Source organism: Dermacentor albipictus, chromosome 10 (genome assembly GCF_038994185.2).
Source record: "Dermacentor albipictus isolate Rhodes 1998 colony chromosome 10, USDA_Dalb.pri_finalv2, whole genome shotgun sequence".
Taxonomy (NCBI): Eukaryota; Metazoa; Arthropoda; class Arachnida; order Ixodida; family Ixodidae; genus Dermacentor; species Dermacentor albipictus.
This window is the reverse complement of record NC_091830.1, coordinates 31294655-31312786: the sequence shown is the minus strand read 5'-3', so window position 1 is coordinate 31312786 and position 18132 is coordinate 31294655. Positions and strand designations below refer to the sequence as shown.

General features: G+C 44.3%; 1 protein-coding gene across 1 annotated transcript in view; it reads left to right on the top strand.

Annotated features, from left to right (window-relative positions):
- The first annotated feature begins 1730 nt into the window (after positions 1-1730).
- Parp1 (Poly-(ADP-ribose) polymerase) overlaps positions 1731-18132 on the top strand; it is a 68234-nt gene continuing 51832 nt past the window's right edge. Inside the window, exons 1-5 of the mRNA XM_065444671.2 lie at positions 1731-2029; positions 7264-7405; positions 10500-10609; positions 11040-11173; positions 16798-16869. Of these exons, the coding sequence (XP_065300743.2) occupies positions 1916-2029; positions 7264-7405; positions 10500-10609; positions 11040-11173; positions 16798-16869 (572 nt within the window). The 5' untranslated portion in view covers positions 1731-1915. The remainder of the gene's footprint in view (positions 2030-7263; positions 7406-10499; positions 10610-11039; positions 11174-16797; positions 16870-18132) is intronic.

The window sequence follows — 18132 nt, the reverse complement described above, 5'->3', positions numbered from 1 at the left end:
TACGTTACCTGATAACGCCATTGTCACGTGACAATATCACCTGATGACATCATCACATCCAACATGACGTCTTCGTTAACTGATGATGTCACCTGATGACATGATGTGATGCCTCTTGGAGAAGCAGCACTCTGTGCGCTTCCTGCTTACCTGCACTGTTTCCGGGACCGGCCCACATTTTTGTGGGCGCAAAGGTTGTGTAAGCGGATATGACAAAGTCCGACTGAGTAGATGCTAGCAGCTTCGCTATAAAAAGGGAGGCAGGGCTCGTCACATGAACGAGTCATAATCTTGGGCTCCAGTATGAGACACAGCAAGGAAGGAATGTCGCTTGTGGATGCTGCTTAAGGCAGAGAAAGAGAGTGTCTCCATTGGCAGTTACGCTTGCCTCCTGGTGGTATGGTAACCAGGCATTCAATTTGTCTTATGCAACTAGTGTTCGTTTCCTGGGCGTTGCCATTGACACCAAGCTACTGGGGCGACGTGCTGTTGAAAGTGGTGTGGCTGCATCAGTACAAAGAGTCAACACTCTCCGTTGCATGGCAGGTGTACGTTGGACAAACAATCCTATGGCCATGCTTAAACTGAACACTGTACTGATAACAAGCTGCATTCTCTCATCAGCTTCCACTGATATATCACCATCATCGAGTCATTTCGATTGCTTGGAGGCGGCATGCCAGTACATAGAAAGGGACTTTGCTTGGCAATGGGAGCTCCTCGGGCAGCCTCAAACAAGAAGGTTACTAAGGAAGCAGAGTTTCTTCCACTCCGCTTTTTGGCACCTCAGGCCTTGTTGACACAGCTAGTAAGGCTGGACGAGTCCCTCACGGGCATGACACGTCTCCAGCAGCTAAGAGCAAGAACTAATTACTCCCAGTTCCATGCGGTGCTGAATACCTTTCAATATTTAGGATTGGAATGCTCTAAACGGAGTTGTCTTCACCCACCATGGTCTTTTTCCGGATGTCACCTGTAGCCTCAGTGCATTCCAGCTACCAGCGTAACACACTGTCCCCACCCCTAATTTGGCGCCTATGGTGTGTCACGTTGCAGTTCCTGGTTTGAAGGCGAGGTGAACATGTTTACCACACGGCATCAGTTCACAGCAGACACTAAAAAGTAGTGTTTTACATTCTACACGATATGAGTCTCGCCAAAGTGAAAGTTTAGGTAATGCCTAATTTTTCCCCATCCTTTGCTAAATTTTGTTCCGACAAATCTCACGCCGCAGCAGAGCTTTATTGAAGTCGAGATTTCGCGTAATCATTCTGCTCACGAAAGTCGAGAAATACCAATGACACGCAGCAGGGCGTGGAGCACATAAGCTCTTAGACCAGAGATTGGCCCATTAAGTTCCAGAAATGCTGAAATACTGCATTAATTTAAGTGGAAATAAAAACAGTCGATAGATGTGCTCCTTTTTGTAAATGAAACGATCGAAATTGTCGAACGCGCTGCGTGTTCGAAGCAGTTCAAGCGTTTGTTGAAGTAAGCCGCCGAACCGCCCAACCACGTGGTTGGCAGCTTTCGCGCGCTTCGCGCGAATTTCGTAGCCTCGTCCCAGGCATTCTTTCGTGGTCGAATTTTTCGCGAATTAGGTTCGAATATCTGTACCACATTTGAATATCCAGATATTTACCATGCTGCTGTATTCTCGAAGCAAATTACGAGAAAGCCATACACATTTGAGCTACTGCGTTACGCAAACGCAAGCGCTTGCTCAAAGCGCTCGGAGGCTGCCAGCTGGGTTTGAGGTTGCGCGCGCTTTTTGCTTTGTGCTTGCTTGTGTTTGTGCAGCAACGTGTGCATGGTGTGCCTATTCGCGCTGCCTAGCAAGTATTGGTAGCGCGCCTTTTCGGACTTCGCACACGCACATTTCCTTCTACTAAGCTCTTCCCAAAAGGAGGACGAGATGGCTGAAGACCTTCCGTACATGGCCGAATACGCCAAAAGCGGCCGCGCGTCCTGCAAGGGCTGCAAGTCGAAGATCGACAACGCCGAGCTTCGCCTTGCTGTCATGGTGCAGGTGAGAGTGGCGTGAAATTGAGCGGCGTTTTTAGATGGGAAACCATGAACTGCGGCGTTTCGGCAATACTGCGAATCCTTCTCACGCTCCTCAAGAAAGCCGTGAGAGATGTGTGGTAAGCTGCCAGCCGCGCACCTTTGTTCGACAAGTGCTTCCTAGACGGGTGCGGCGGCGAGCCTCTGTTTTGCGCACCGCACCAGCGTCGGCCTCGATCCATAGCTGCGAGCCGGCTCTTATTTGCCCGTCCATGTGAGGCCGGCCGGCTCGCGCTTTGGTCGCCGCCGTTATGTTGGAGGCTCATCTCGACGGAGTTGGCGTGGCCGTTCCAAGGACACGAGCCGGATTCCACGACAGTGGCTGGCGAAAGAAATGCGGCCGCAATATTTTTATCCTGTGACGCGAACGCGCTTCCAAGCTCTTGCGAGCGCGTTCGCGCGCTGCGATTAGCGAGCTCTCGCCTACTGTTTTTTTTTTCTTTTCTGTTCCTTACTTGTGTGGTGTGGGTGAATAAGATAAATCACAAACGGCTGTACATTAGCTATCATTTATGTCTAAATGTGTACGCACCAGTGAGGGGAAAATTGCATCTAGCTTTGCAAATGTGTCGAATATGTGCTGTAGCGCGTTCCTAACGCAGAACGTTTGCTCAGGCGCTGAAGAGATAAGCGACTAAAACGAGAAGGAAGAGCAGAAACACAGGCCCCACTGTGGTTATGTGACGCATCCACCCTGGTCAACAACCGCAGTCATACGTCTTTGCTTTCTTCCGCTGTCGAGCTGTACAAGGTGCGGCCACTTATCGCTTCCTGGAACGCGTCTGGCGGGCAAGCGCAGTAAAATCGAATGGCAGGGTTGCTGGCGATTGTCGTGACATGGACATTTACGACAGGATATGAGAGACTTGTGTAACCCCGTGTAAGCGGTTTTGCGCGTGTCGGCGACGCGATGGACATCGCTGACGCTTGCCTGTAAAACTCCATACGAGCTACGGGTGCAGGCGACGCCATGACGAGGAGGCAGCGCCATACGCTTGATCGTCGGCTTCAGTTATAGTAAATGGTGCTGATAACTAACGAGGGCCCGCACTTTCGACTGCAATTTGTCCGGGAGTTCGGAGCATACTGCCGACAGTTGTGCCACTAGCTCTCGTGCGCCCATTTCGGAAATGGTGCGATTTCGGGGATAGAGTGGCTGTACTACATCGAAGAGAACACCGCGCCCTGCACAACCAACCACGCGGAGTCTTCTCATATTAGCGCTTTGTAGGAGACCGAAGTGAACATATTTAAGTGACTTTTCAATGGTGCGTACTACCAACACCTAGGTGGTGGTAGAAGCCATGGAAACACTTTTTTCATATGGAGGTGCAGCGGTCACGGACATGCAAAACAAACTGAGCAGTGCCTACCAAGGAGGAGATGTGCTTCATGCAACACACGGGGAAGTCGTAACACAGGGAAGCGCATGGCCAGCATGTGTTCCATTGGCTATTTGACAGGTGGTCTGCGCTGTGAGCAATGAATTCGTTTTCCTGAATCGAGCGACAAGGAGCGATGTGATCACGCGACAGCTTATCTCGTCGCTCAAATCTGTTGCTCGTCGTAGTCACGCACATAGTTGCTCGAATGAAGTTTGGGAAGAAAATGTTGCTTTTAGTGCTGATAAAGCAGCTTCATGATCTGGGAGGAATGCGAGTCGGCCGTTCCCCTAATGAACCACACTATGAAATGTAACCGTTTGGAACGATTATAACATTGCTATTGAAAGTTCGCTTCCTTTCTTGCAGTTATGATAGGTAGAATACTTTGGCATTGATATCAGCGCCTTGTTTAGAATCCTATGTGGGTATTACTCCATCAGTGTTTTCTGCCTGTCAGTTATGGCAATTTGACTGCCATGTATGGATATTTAATTGGGCTCGCATAAGCCCAATATTCTTTCTTAGTAAAGCCTGGTCAGCATTTTTATTGTTCGTGACTCTTCTCCATGCGGTAACAACATGTGATGAATGGCCAACAAGCCCATTCTTATGTTAAAGACATTCACCCTGGTATGATGTTGGTAATGGCCTGTTTCAAGCTATGCTTTTAGGAGAGCACTCTATGGACAGCATCTTGTTGTTTTTCTGGTATGCAGGGTTCTGAAAGCTTTGGTGTGACACAGGCTTGGAGTGCGTATAGTAAGTGCCATTAGGTCAGTGTTAGGTTCCAGAGTACTGAAGTACATATGACATTTACGAAGCTGAAAACATGTCACTTGTCATAAGGGGTTCTTTCAGTGTGACTTGATTTTGGCTTTGCATGCCTCGTCAAGAGTGCCACTGTATCGTTCATTAGGGCATTTGATGATTTGCACCCATCAATTTTGTGGCCAGTGGTTATGCAGTATTGTATTACTGTGCCCTGTAGCAGACTACTTTTTTTTCACTTTCCACTGGCCGTTTGTGCTCTCATGATGTGCTATGGCCTCAGATATCCACAAGACTTATGTGTCACATAGATGTTTCCATTTGCATTATATCACCTCAATTCCAACGAAGTGGACAAGTTGTTAAATGTGTCCATACAATAGCAACAGTGCCACTGGCAGATAAGTGTCTCACCAGTGCTGACTTGACTTGGCACAGTTCAAGTCTAGTTCACCTTGTGTATATATTTGTGTGTTTTGTGACCAATAAACTCAGTTGATAGTCGGCGCTTGTGTTTATCTTTCTTTTGCCATTCCTTCGTCCTTTTTTACCTTTCTTGCTGTACACGAGTGTGCAGCAGAAATTTGCACCATGAATTTAAACCAGCACACCCACATCGCTATTCTTATTCATATAGACTGGACATGATGTGCGTAAGCACGAGAAAAGGGTAGACAGGATCATTGCACTTGTAGTAAAATTGTTATTTGTAATGGACACTCTTCATAATTTTCCATAAGCTTTATTAATTTGGGCTTGTTTTGCAATCTTGATTGCTATTTCAATTTTAATGAAAAAAAATATTGTGAGAAAGTTTCACCAATTAGTTCCTAAACCTCCAGGTAAATGTGTTCCTATGGTGAAAGGATGCAAGAGAAGTACTCGCTTTGTGCTAGTTTAAGCACATGCCACTGTACTTGAAGCATCCTCTGCAATTTCTCCGGTGTTAACTTCACGGTGCCAAAAAAACATGCATGTATCTTCAAAACACTGAGCACGTGCTGGTGGGCGAGTTGGTTATGCATGACTACAACGAAAGCGCCAAATAAGACAATGGACGAAGGAAGGAGACAGGAGGCAACCACGTAGGACGTAGGTCCGTTGTTTTATTTGACGCCTTCGTTGTAATCATTCAAAACACTGTTGTCAGCTACAACTTGCACATCGTGGTGGTAGGTGTTTGGAAGTGGGTCACCATTGCGAGTAGCCGTGTTGACACAAGCACGGGGCACAGACCAGTTTAGCTTATACGTCCTTTTCACCAGACCACTTGCGAATATGCGATTTGTGTGCCTAAACCAAAATAAAAAAACTTTGGACAATGATAACAGCATTGGTCGCTGCAAGCTTCTTTGCTCTGTGTAGACTGCTTTGATATACGTAGATGTTTGTGCATATTTTACAGCAATACATGATAGTTGTGGAGCATTCTTTAAATTGTTCTTTTATGTGCGTGCCTGTTATGGCTGTGCAATAGTGTTAGCTATCCTACATACCCTCCATAGTTGGTCCTGTTACCTGTGTGGCGGTTGTTTAAATCTTTTTTAATGCTTGTAACACTTGTAAAGCACTAAAAATTTTGATAAAGAATTTTAGTGTAAACATATTTCTTTTAACCTAATATCACTGTTACCACAGAATCCCAATTTATTATTAAAGGGTCAGTAATGTTACAGCTATTAAGTATACGAAAGACTGTATTGGGACTTCCTGTACAAAAACAGTTAGGACAGTCGAAAAGTCATTGCAACAGTAGCAGAGCAATGAAGTAGTTCATAGCAATAAATAAATAAAAAAGAGCTAACAGAACAAAATACAGAATTGATTACAAAAACCTGTGAGGTTTAGCATATCATGGTAGCAAAGCAAATTGCATCATAACAGTAAAATCGCGTATAGGTATGAAAAAAGAGGTTATTTGTATTGTTACAAAGCACTAGTTGAAAACTGGAAAAAAAAAATGGATGCAACAAAAATTCTTGGTAGGCTTTCCATAATAAGTGCATTGTTGGTTCTCTTTTAAATTGGTGTAAAGGTCTTGGCTTTTTCATTATAAATGGCAGTGTGTTCCATATTTATATGGAAGTAAGTTCCACTGTGGATGTTGTAGGGGTTTGGCATTATTGATGCGTTGAACCGCATGTAATAATTATGGCTAATTTCTAAACTATCTGGAGAGACGCAGTGCAGGTGTCATTGGTGTCCCTGACATATTATACCATAAGAAATGTCGGAGTGAATAAAAGAGCGGTAAAGTGAGTGTAATGTGGCATGCATAAAGGAAACTTGTTTTAGTTAGATTGCATATACCATTAGCTATTTTATTTTTTTATGTGAGCAGTATGATCCTGATATTTCAAGTTACAGTCAAGTAGAATGCCAATGAAAGATGAACTTGGAGGAAGACAGTGGGGTTCGAAAAGGATAGATGAAGTAGGGGCTAAGTTTAGTGAAGGGAATACAACAAAGTGCGCCAAAAGGTGCAATGGCTGTTCCACCACTGTAACAGCAAAGGGGGTGAAAAAGTCATTGTGGTCTAAAAACAATGTGTTGCTTGTCAGTCCTTGCTGTTCCAAGTGTGCTGCTGCTTGTTTGTTGCGTCCAGAGGTAAATTATCATCGTTGTGTACGCTAAAGCCCCTCGAAACTTCTTTAGTGTACATGAGCTTTTTACGAATTTTTTGGCAAGTATACAGAACCCACGAAGTGGGGACAAGACAAATGGTGCTTCCTTGTTTCCCAAGAAATTGCGAAGATTGGAAAAAGCTTGTGTGAGCTTTTGCTCGCAAGTATTTCTTGGTCGTAAACAATGGCCCAATGGCTGGCATCTGTGGGTGAAAGAAAAGGGGGATGGGGGGCGTTAAGAGCTGTTAAGAGAGAGCAGGGGATCAGTTGTGCAAGATCGTGACGTTGTTCTTACCATGTTCAATAAGTGCTACAGTGCTTCTTTAATGGTGGCTCTGAAGTTCTGCCTCAGTGGTGCTCTCAAAATCTGTTTGTCCTTTCGTTGCTCATGCATACTCAATTTTTGGTCTTGCTTTGTGCAGTCACCCATGTTCGACGGCAAGACACCCAACTGGTATCACTTCATGTGCTTCTTTGCCAAGCAGCGGCCAAAATCTGTTGGTGACATCGACAAGTTTGGCACGTTGCGTTATGAAGACCAGAAGCGCATTGAAGAGAAGATTGGTGAGTGGCACAGAGGAGTGGGTAGCAGCAGCAAGTGACCTTTTCCAATGTTGCCTCCTCGTGATTGTTATGAAGAGGGACACTGAAACTTGCATTCAAGAGGTTCTAGGAGCTCAGCATTCATGCTGACCAGAAAAGGGCTCCAAGAAACTATATTACTATCAGCTTGAAATTTGCTATCTACAAAGATTCCACAGCTAGCCTAATACCGCACAAGGGAAAGTAGGAAGCCTCTCCAATGCTGTTCATTGCATGCATGGAAGAAGTATTCAAGCTATTAAATTGGGACTGTTTAGGAGTAAGGATCAACGGCAAATATCTTGGCAACCTTCAGTTTGCAAGTTAAAGTTTCTTCAAGTTTATTCATCAATGATGTCAGATTTACAAGAATTGTATGCAAAATGAGCACTACACAGGGAGTCCCAAAGTTACAAACTGTCAGGGGGACTCCCATACATGAAAAAAGGTGACATTGTTCTGTTCAGCAACACTGGGGACGAGCTACAACAAATGCTTGAGGACCTTAACAGAGAGCATGCAAAATGGGGGGGTTGAAGATTAATATGCAAAAAACAAAGATAATGATCAACAGCCTGGCGAGAGAACAAGATTTCAGGATCGCCAGTCAGCCTCTAGAGTCTGCGAAGGAATACATTTACCTAGGTCAATTACTCACAGGGGACCCTGATTATGCGAAGGAAATTTACAGAAGAATAAAATTAGGTTGGAGCGCATACCGCCGACATACTCAGATCCTTACTGTGCAAGCTTACCATTATCACTAAAAAGAAAGGCTTACAACCAGTGCATTCTACCGGTGCTGACATATGGGGCAGAAACTTGGAGACTGACAAAGAAGCTTGAAAACAAGTTAAAGACCGCACAAAGAGTGATGGAGCGAAGAATTGTAGGCGTAATGTTAAGAGACAGGGAGAGAGTGGTGTGGGTCAGAGAGCAAATGGGCATAGTTAATGTTCTAATTGACATTAAGAGAATGAAATGGAACTGGGCAGGGCATGTAATGCGTAGGTTAGATAGCTGTTGGACCATTATGGTTACAGAATGGGTGCCTAGAGAAGGGAAATGCACTCGAGGATGATTAGGTGAGGTGATGAAATTAAGAAATTTGGGGGCGCCATTAAGTGGGCATGGACTAGTGCAAGATAGAATTCGAATTAGAGATCGGAAGGAGAGGTCTTCATCCTGCAGTGGACTTAAGATAGGTTGATGATGATGATGATGCTAACATAATCTCATATTAGATTCATATTTGCATGTTTCAAACAATCTTAGAAAGCAAATTTGGTGTTTCTTCTTTTATGGCACAGAGCGGTTGTGATGCATTTCTTTGCTCCCTCTTAATATTGGATGAACCGGAATATTTCTCTGCTGCATGGTTAGTTTCTGGAGCAGTGGTTTTCAAGCTGTGCATTACTTATGTGCTGTGTTGCGCTTAATCTGATTCTAGTAAAAGTAGAACGATTCATCCTATAGGCTGCTTCTAAAACCAAAAAAAATTTTCATGGTGTATTGAAAAGTATAAAAACAAATTTTAATGAACTTGGTGTGATGTTTCTTTAAAGTATAGCTGTACATGTTGTAATAGTAATAGAGACATTTGTTGGTTAGCTTGCATTGGTCTCTTTTGTGTTTCCTTATGTGATGCCTGTGAATTGGCTTGAACTATTTTTTCGGAGCTTGTTTAGTCATTTGTCCTTAAGCCTTTGAGGGTCAATGACGTAAATATACGGCGCCACGAATGAATCCCAAAATGGTTGGTGCCGTATATTTACGGCACCGTCTGTACGTTTAAAAAGCACGCCAATTTCCTTTTTCTTTTCTTTCATGTGCTGCCACTAGTGGGAATACAGGGATTTTTTGTTGCGCGCCTCCCTTTCGGTTTTCATTGCATGGTTTGTTTTAGCGCTAGTTCGCTTCCGCGCGTCTATATAGTACTGCGCGGGCGGATGGCGATTTGGGTTTTGTTCTGTGGGTGGTTTTGACTTCTTGCGCTTGTAAAACTGATGGCTATCTTGTTACTAATTGCTCAAAGGGCGACCGCTTGTTTTTTGCTCGTTTAGTGCTCAAGATAGGAAGGATGTCGCCATGCATGCGTTTCCGTTGCTTTTTTTTGAGATTCGTGAAAACCTATTGCCTCTGGTTGACGATAAGATGAAGATTAGCGGAAGTTTGTCACACGTTTTGCTTCTTTGACAGACAGACAACCACACAGTTTTCTTGAGTGCGCGCACCTACACAGTTCGATTACGCTATGGATGTACATACTGGTGTAATAACAGGAACATTTGAATCTTGTGAAATATTCTCGTGTGCGCATTTTCAAAGCCTTGAACTACAACAGTGCATCAAATTTTCGATTCCTATAAGTTTGTTTCATTTTTTATTGTTGTTATTCATGAATGAAGTGTACATATATACCAATGCAAAATATATATATTTTTTTCACTTTACGGTCACCCTAGAAAAATTACGGTGAATTTTTTTGAAATAAGTTCTAAAAAGAATTAGAATCTGCAATAAAAAATATCTACCCTGGGCGTTTGCGTATGACGAAAAAAATCTACCCTCAAAGGGTTAAAGGGCCCCAACCACCGCTGAAAATAATAAAAAAAAATATATAAAGTCAGGTGCTCCTCTCTGGGTTTTTCCAATCCCTCCACACTTCGCCATGCCAACAGGTTAAAAGCTGTCAATTGGTCCACTTAGGGTGGAAATCAGTTCCGATCCATCTGCTGGCACGCTTTTACCACACAGTCACATGCCTGCTCTTTTTTGTTATGTTGCTTGCCTGTCGTGTACAATCAGCTGATGTTGCTTTGTGTAGCATGTATGGCGGCAACGGTACGTAGCAAAAAAGTTTGTAGTTCTGATAAGCAGAAGTTAATGGTGTTTGCATGCAAGAGAAGAGCGTGAACGTGAGGTTTCGGCACTGGCGAAGTGACCATGTGGCGAGCAAAGGCAAGAGAGAATTCGCTTGCTTGCCTTCAAAAGTAGCTTAAGCTCCTTTTAAGTAAGCTGTGTGTAAAGCTTTGTGAAAGATGTTTTTGTGACTCCGGCTCTTGCTTCATTGCAGAGAGCAAACTCGCAACTGGAACAACTGAAGAAGACTTGAAGGACTTTTCCACCGAATATGCGAAGTCCAGTAAGAGCACCTGTAAAGGCTGCAATGAGAAGATCGCTAAAGTGAGTAGAAACCAACTGTCATGGCTGTGCTTGCATTTATAGCAGATCAGGTGACGGGGGCACCACGTATTGCTTCACCTTATGTTTGTAACTGAAAAGTGTAATATTACCATGAGGTTAGTAGGTAGGAAAACGATCGTGTGAATCAAACATACCAATAATCATGCTTGACTGGATCAGCCAGTGTTCTAGTGCTGTAGATAAAATGAAAATACAGTGCTCTGGATACCCACTGACATCCAGTTCGTTATGTTTCGTAGATTAGTGAAACGCACTGGGGACAGAAATCTGTGGCTGTTAATTTGCAGAAATGCTTGCCAGCTTGTCAGGGTTGAAGATATATGCGGGCATTGATGGCACAATGGAATCTTGCAGAGGCCCGTTAGGTCAAGATACTGTTGCCCTTACCGTGGTGCTTTCTTTCTACTAGGGAGAGGTCAGGATTTCCAAGAATGATTACGACAGCGGCTACGCCAAGATGCGAGGCGCCATCCCCATGTGGTTCCATGTGGACTGCTTTGTCCAGAAGCGGGATGATCTCGACTACACGTTGGGTGCTGAAAGGTAACTACTTAGATAAATAAGCACGCGAAGTTTGCTGGAAAGCAGTGAGGCAACAAGGGCATTTCAAAGAACCTAAGGTTATAGAAAGGCTTGTCGCTGAATTAGATTCGTCTTGTTCAGCGTTAATATTTGTGTAAGCCTTGTAAGGGCTTACATTTTTTGTAAGGGGCCCGTACATTTCTATGAGCTCTAACTTCCGTTATTTTGATCTCATAATTTGAACTTGACTGGTCAGTTCCGCCGCTATACTGCCATGTTATGCGGTGAAGCATACTAAGAATGGAAAGTAACCACCGTCACGGGACATAGTATGCGCTTGCTAATTATACTGGCACGCATGTGCCGTGTTGGGTCACAGTACGAGCACCTAGACGCCTAATAAGCATACTGAGAGCCATTCAGAGTTGTTTCTGATGTTGCTGGGGTGATTCGAGGTTTCGTTTTGCCTAGTATGTGTTCCTTATGGCTTGCTGCTATTTGCATGTGAGAAGGCTATTACTTAGAAGGGCAGCGGCTTAGGCGAGTTGGTGTTCCATGGTAACAATGAAATTCAAACAGCGCTAGACGACAGGACCAGAAAGAATGTCTGTCTCCTCCTCTTTCTGGTCCTGTCGTCTAGCGCTGTTTGAATTTCATTGTTACTATTACTTAGGCCTACCAGGGCCATTGGGATTTAAAGCACATTTTATAACACCTCTTTGTTCTACAGAACAGGAAGTTCTGCAACAATTGTACGACAGATTCTACAGCAATTCTACAATATCTACAATAATCTGTAGAGTTGTCAGATGTGGAATTGTAGAACCTTCTATTCTGTAGGAGAGAGGAGCTGTAATTTGTCCTTTGATTCTACATTTACAAACACTGTTTTCTAGAACATGTATGCAGTAGACTGCTCTTAATTTGACTCCGGTTAATTCGATCCTGACCATAGGTCCCAGCCGGCGCCCATACATTTCAATTGGCCCAGACCTCCATTATTTCGATCTCAAAATTAGCCATTGCGAAATAAGTCTAACTTTTCTGGTCAGCTTTGCCGCAATACAGTTGTGTTAAGCCGAGACCAAACGTACGCTTGCGGATGCACGCAATCGCGCGTCTAGTGCCTGTCGCGTCTTGCAAGGAATGGCAGTTTGCATCCACAGACGCACGACAGTGCACGCTCATTGAGCTCACTCACAGACACCTTGGCAGACGCCGCTTCGTACTTTGTTATTGACAGCATTTCGAACTGCTTCGATATCTATAAACGTAATTGTTATATTTTTATAGCTGTTAGATCAGCACGAAGAGGAAAGAAGCACTTTCTTGCATGATATAAATCTGCTTCACTGGGAGTTGAACGTTACGCGCCGTAGCTGCGCAGCCAGGCGGGCCGAAGCGAGGCAACCCAAGCGCGCGGTAACAGAGAGGAGCTGTTCCCCGAGATCACGCGGCATTTCAATGCGCACGAGCCATGCTGCACCATCTGTGCATGCATGGGCGCGCGGACGCGAGCTTGTGTGTGCCCGCGCAATTTATTGTGGTGAAGTATACCAAGAAAAGAAAGGGGCCACTGCCAGGGGATGTAGTACGCATTCCTTAATTATAATAGCACACGCACCATCTCAGGCTGCAGTGTGAACACCTAGATGCCTAATAAGCATGCTGGCAACCATTCAGAGCTGCTTCTGATGTTGCTGTGGTGATTTGAGGCTTCGTTTCACCTGCCATGTGTGTCTCATATATGAGATCGTTAACAGTGCCCAGTATGTGTTCCTTAATTATATGCATGCACCTTGTGCCAAGAAGCAGAGAAAACTGTGTTTTCGGAAAGCTAGCTAGAAGGAAGGCGGTAAGATGTAAAAGAGTGTGAAAGTCGGGACGTTTAAAGCCAACAAAAGAGCAGGGGTCTATCTAAAGCTCTGTAGGCCTGCCAGTAAATTATTAATGAGTCTCAGTGCTCGTAATGTGACCAGAGACGGCACATGTGCTTGTGTAAATTAACCCTTTATTGACAAGTGTTGCCTACAGGCAACAAAGCAGAAATTTTTTTTCTTGCTGTGTTTCCATATTGAGTATGAAGTTTCTGGCTAAATGTCTTCTGCCAACACTGAATGACAGGCAGCAAGTGTTATTTGTTGGTTTAGAGCAGGCATGCAACTCAGTGTCTTTTTAAAGCAAGGTCGGATGAGACAGGCTGATGCAAGATATCCAGCTGCAGTGATCTCACACATGTGATATGAAGCAAACGAAATGTACACTTATGGCTCATATGTGATGACAGCTTTCTATACTAATTGAAAACGAAGCCTAAGATGGCTTGGTGTGAAGCCCACTTCAAGTTTCATGCCTGGGGGTTCCCCCCTATTGATGAAAAAGTTTGTGTAGAAAATACCTTGTGTAGGTTATGCATATTCGCAATGTGTTTTGTGCATTTAGATAGAAAATAATTTTTTTCTGGTTATTTATGTCTCGTCTTGAAAAGGGTTAAGGAACACATGCCGTGTCTCGTAACAGCAGTGCTTTTCTCTGCATTGCATGTTTTACAGCTTCACATGGCTGCATCGCGGCGAAGCTAACTACTGTCAAGTGAATTAACATTGTGTTTAGGTGTGTTTGTTTTTCCATCTATTTAATTCAGCTGGCCATATCATTTGACCAGTTTCGTCGGTCCCATCAGGATCGAATCAATGGAAGTTGACTGGCTAATGTTTCGTTCGAGAGTAGTATGGACAATATTTAATGAGCAATAACACATCCTGTACAGTTGACGCCCGATAAATTGGACACTGACAATGCGGACATGCTCGGTAATTCAGACAGCTTCGTGGCACCGAAGTTTACTGGACCGAATTAACGTATTTTTACTGTATAACCAAGTTGAAAGGGGAGGCAAACTTACTTAGTTATATCCATTATTGCATGTACTGAAATATTGATCCAGGGTGTCTACCAACTGGGAAAGCTGGGAGTTCTCAGGGATCTTGAATAGTCTGGAAATACTTGGGGAAAACCCAGGGAATTACTGCTTCTATCGGAAAATAAGCTTTCCATTTATTGAAAGGGAACGAAAGTTGCCCTAATGCTGGCTTGAGCAAAAGAGGGGAATCTTAATGAATTGTCTTAGTTGACGGTTGGAGGAGTTACCAAGGTAGTGCCAACGACCGATTTTCCTGACGCCCGACTTTTGAGACATGCCCGATAATGAGGATGGCTTCATGGCACCACCATGTACGCCATAGAGTGAATGTATGAGAATGTCTGAAATTTCGGGTACAAGAACCCTTCGCCGTCCAATTTTCTGGACTTTTTGCTGCAGCTGCAGGTTCGAAACTGCATTAATCAAAGCCAATACCACCATTTTGATTATCTCGCCGCCTTGAACCGGTGTTCTCGCACGTAGATCTGCTGGCAGCCGTAGCCACCACCGCAGTAACGCGAGGCCTAGATGCTTCGACATTTGCTATTAACCTTCTTGCCGCTCAGTGCCGTGTTTTTCATTGAAAGAATTTGCTGCTGCCACCAACAGCAGCGACTCCACCTCTGTAATCCTTGCGATTGGCTTCGAAGCTTAGAAAGCACAGTGCGTTGTGCAAGTCCGGTTCTCGATTGGCAGCTTTGCCTCAGCACAGAAATGTTATGCAGTGAAACATAAACTATTGTGGTGAAGCTTAACAAGCGTGGGATGGAACAATTGTCACGGCAACCAGTACGTATTCCCTAATAATGCACGCGTGCACCCGTAGTCTCCTGTCACAATATGAGCACCGATATGCCTGATAAGTACTGGCAGACTTTAAGAACTTTTTTGGACGTGCCTATAGTTATTTTAGCCCTCAGTAAAACATGTGCATTCATGTTTTTCGAACTTCCTGATTTTTCCTATGTTTTCGCGGCTCTTAGAGAGTCTGAAAAATCGAACATTGACTGTACAACTGACCAAGAGGATGCTTCAAATGGTCCGGGGGGCGAATGCATGACGGGACGAGGACTGTTGCATTGAGGAATGACTGGAAAATTACCTGGGCCGCCTCTTCTTTGAAGGAGCTTGAACTCAAAAAGCCAAGTGTTGGTGGATGCCGAGATGCAGGTGACCCTCATCTAAACCAAAATAAACTCATTAAAGCAGTGAAACGCAAGTTAGGCATTGTGCACAGGCTGACAGTATCTCAGGACTGTTTAGGTTGACATTCCAGCTGCTGAGAAAATCTCACTTGTGACAAAGTTCAGGCCTAATACCTGTGAGCCTTTACCAGTTGATAGAAATAGCTCATTTTCGAAAAGGCTTGCTTCTGTATGCATCTCTTTTTATTTGTGTTTGGAAATGTTAGACTCGGTTTGCAATCTGCTTTATCATTTTTGTTCGAAGATATTTTATTCGTTATGCATTTTACTAATCCCTCCCTTCAGTTTTCTATTTTTAATAAAATAAACACTACTTGCTATTCATACTTATTCATACTATTCATACTTAAAATTTTTAACATGCTTACTAGAGAGTGATAGCAGCGAGCGACATGATGTCAGCCCGTCTTGACATACAACAAAGTTCTGTGTCACTCAGAGAATTTTTCAAAGGCACTCAGGGACTCATCTCTATCTGTGATATGCTTGTTTCTAGGTCTTTAATTACGTTAAATTAGACTAATGTGGTTGACATTGTTTTTGTATTATTTGGATAGCAGTATTGAACTATTTGGTACTCTTGCCTGCAATAGTTGTGAGGAGTCAAGAAACTTATTAATAGTAGTGAATAAGTAAATGACATGCAGTCATCGGCCGATTCTTTAGACATGGCTGGTAATTCGCATGTGTTCGTGGCACTGCCATTTACCTACCTCATAAAGCCAATGTATAAGGATTTCTGAAATTCTGGATGTGGAAACTTATCTGTGTCTGATTTAAAATTTTTAATGTGATCGCAGGTCCGAAATGGCATTAATCAAACCTACCATTGCCATCATTTTCATTATTTCGCAGGCTTGACCTAGCACTCTCGCATGCTGATTCACTGGCACCGGTAGCCACCACTGCGGCAATGCTAGGCCTAGCTGCTTCGACGTTTGCTACCGAACTTCTTGCTGTTTAGTGCCAGGTTTTTCATTGAAAGAATTTGCCGCTGTTAGCAATGGCACTGACTTCGCTTTTATCGTCATTTTGGCGGCCTCGAAGCACAGTAAGTACGACACTGCTCAAGTGCTGCATAAGGCTCGTTTCCATAAGTGAGCGTCACCGCAATATAGCGGTGTTATGCGGTCGAGCATGCGCAGTGTGCTGTGGTGAAGCATATCAAAATTCGAAAGGGGCCACTGTCATGCAACATGGTATGCGTCCTTAATTATACACACTCGTTGTCTCCTGTATAAGCACCGATTCACCTTACAAGTATTCTGGCAGGCCTTCAGAGCTATTTCGGACTTGCCTGCAGTGATTTGAGTCCTTGGAGGCAGTAAAAGGCATCCATTCATTGTTTTGGAAGTTCTTGGGGCGTTGACTATGTTCATAAACTTCATATTAATCAAATGTTTCTTGAGCTGAGCAGTGTACTAATTGTTGGTTGTAATGCCAAATGAAGCTAAAGTTGAATGTGATGCATTTCTAGTGTTGTGAACTGAGTCATGCAGAGTGTTATTATGCCACAGCCTTCCAGGTTTCATGACGCTTGGTGTGGACGACCAAAAAAAGCTCAAGGAGAAACTGAAGAAATTGGACAGGTATGTTGTCGTTTGTTCAACATTCCTTTTACCTAATTTATTTGTTACCTTATTTTGTCAGTGCTGCATATCCTTAGAAGACCTGTGCTGATAGCTGCCCATAAAGGCATACAGTAGTTTTTATGGGCAATAGCCTTTCTTATTTCATTGCATACCCATAAAGATGAGCCATGAAATGAAACTATGCTACTGAGCACGTGGTTGTTCCGATTCCCGACTACAGAGTGGCCGCCTTGTGAAGAGGGCAGAAGGCAAGAATGCTTTCGCAGTGACTCTGGGCAGTACAGTGAAAGCTAGTGCTCGGGTCAGCCACTAACTATAGAGTTGGCTCGCCTACTGTGCCCACTACTATTCTTCTGGCGCATTTAAGTTGGCGTTATGCAGAAGGCGATTAGATTAGAGCTGAAGAATGGAGGAGCCTCTGTTATGCATCCTCTTATCTGGTTGGCTGTTGCTATCTTTCACAGCACTGCGCGTATTTGGCGAGGGGTAGTATACAGACCTGCTGGGGTAACCCAGTGGCTATGGTGTCTTGCTGCTGAGTTCAAGGTCACGGGTTCAATATCAGCAGCGGTGGCCGCATTTCGATAGGAGGGCGAAGTGCGAAAACGCTTGTGTACTCGGATTTAGGTGCGCATTAGTGAACCCCAGGCAGTCGAAATTAACCTGAAGTCCCCCACTATGGCATAACTCATAATCAGGTTGGGGTTCTGGCAGAGAAAACTAGAGAATTTCAATTTATGAAATGAAGTGCGTGAAAGAAGCCGAGGTGGTCAACGTTAGGGCAGAGGCCTCCACTGCGCTGTCCCCTCATAGTCCCTTTGTTACTTTGGAACGTTGAATCCAACCAGTCATCCAGTCAGTTAACCATTCAAGGGAAGCTGAAGAGTCTGTCGAATTCAATAAGACGCTCATATACGGATGCCAGAACCTTATAAACCATGTAGGTCAAATTTGGGGGTTTTTTTTCAAATAGGAGCGACGTAATCGTCGGTTGAAATTGCGCTGTAGCTCCGCCCCCCGTCGAATGCCGCGCGCTGCTGCTGACGCTGACGATGCGAGCGGAGACCGGAAACTGCGGTGTTGTGACGTCAATTTTAGTGTTTTGCTCCTTCGCAGCCTGCGCGACCGTGCCTGACCGTGCTTGTTTCTGCGTGCGTGCCGTCGTAATCTGCTTCGATCGACCCTGCATTTCTTTGTTGGTGCGTCTGTGTGTAAGTAGAGCGGTGGTCAACGTGCGCAGCATCAACTGATGTGGCGGGC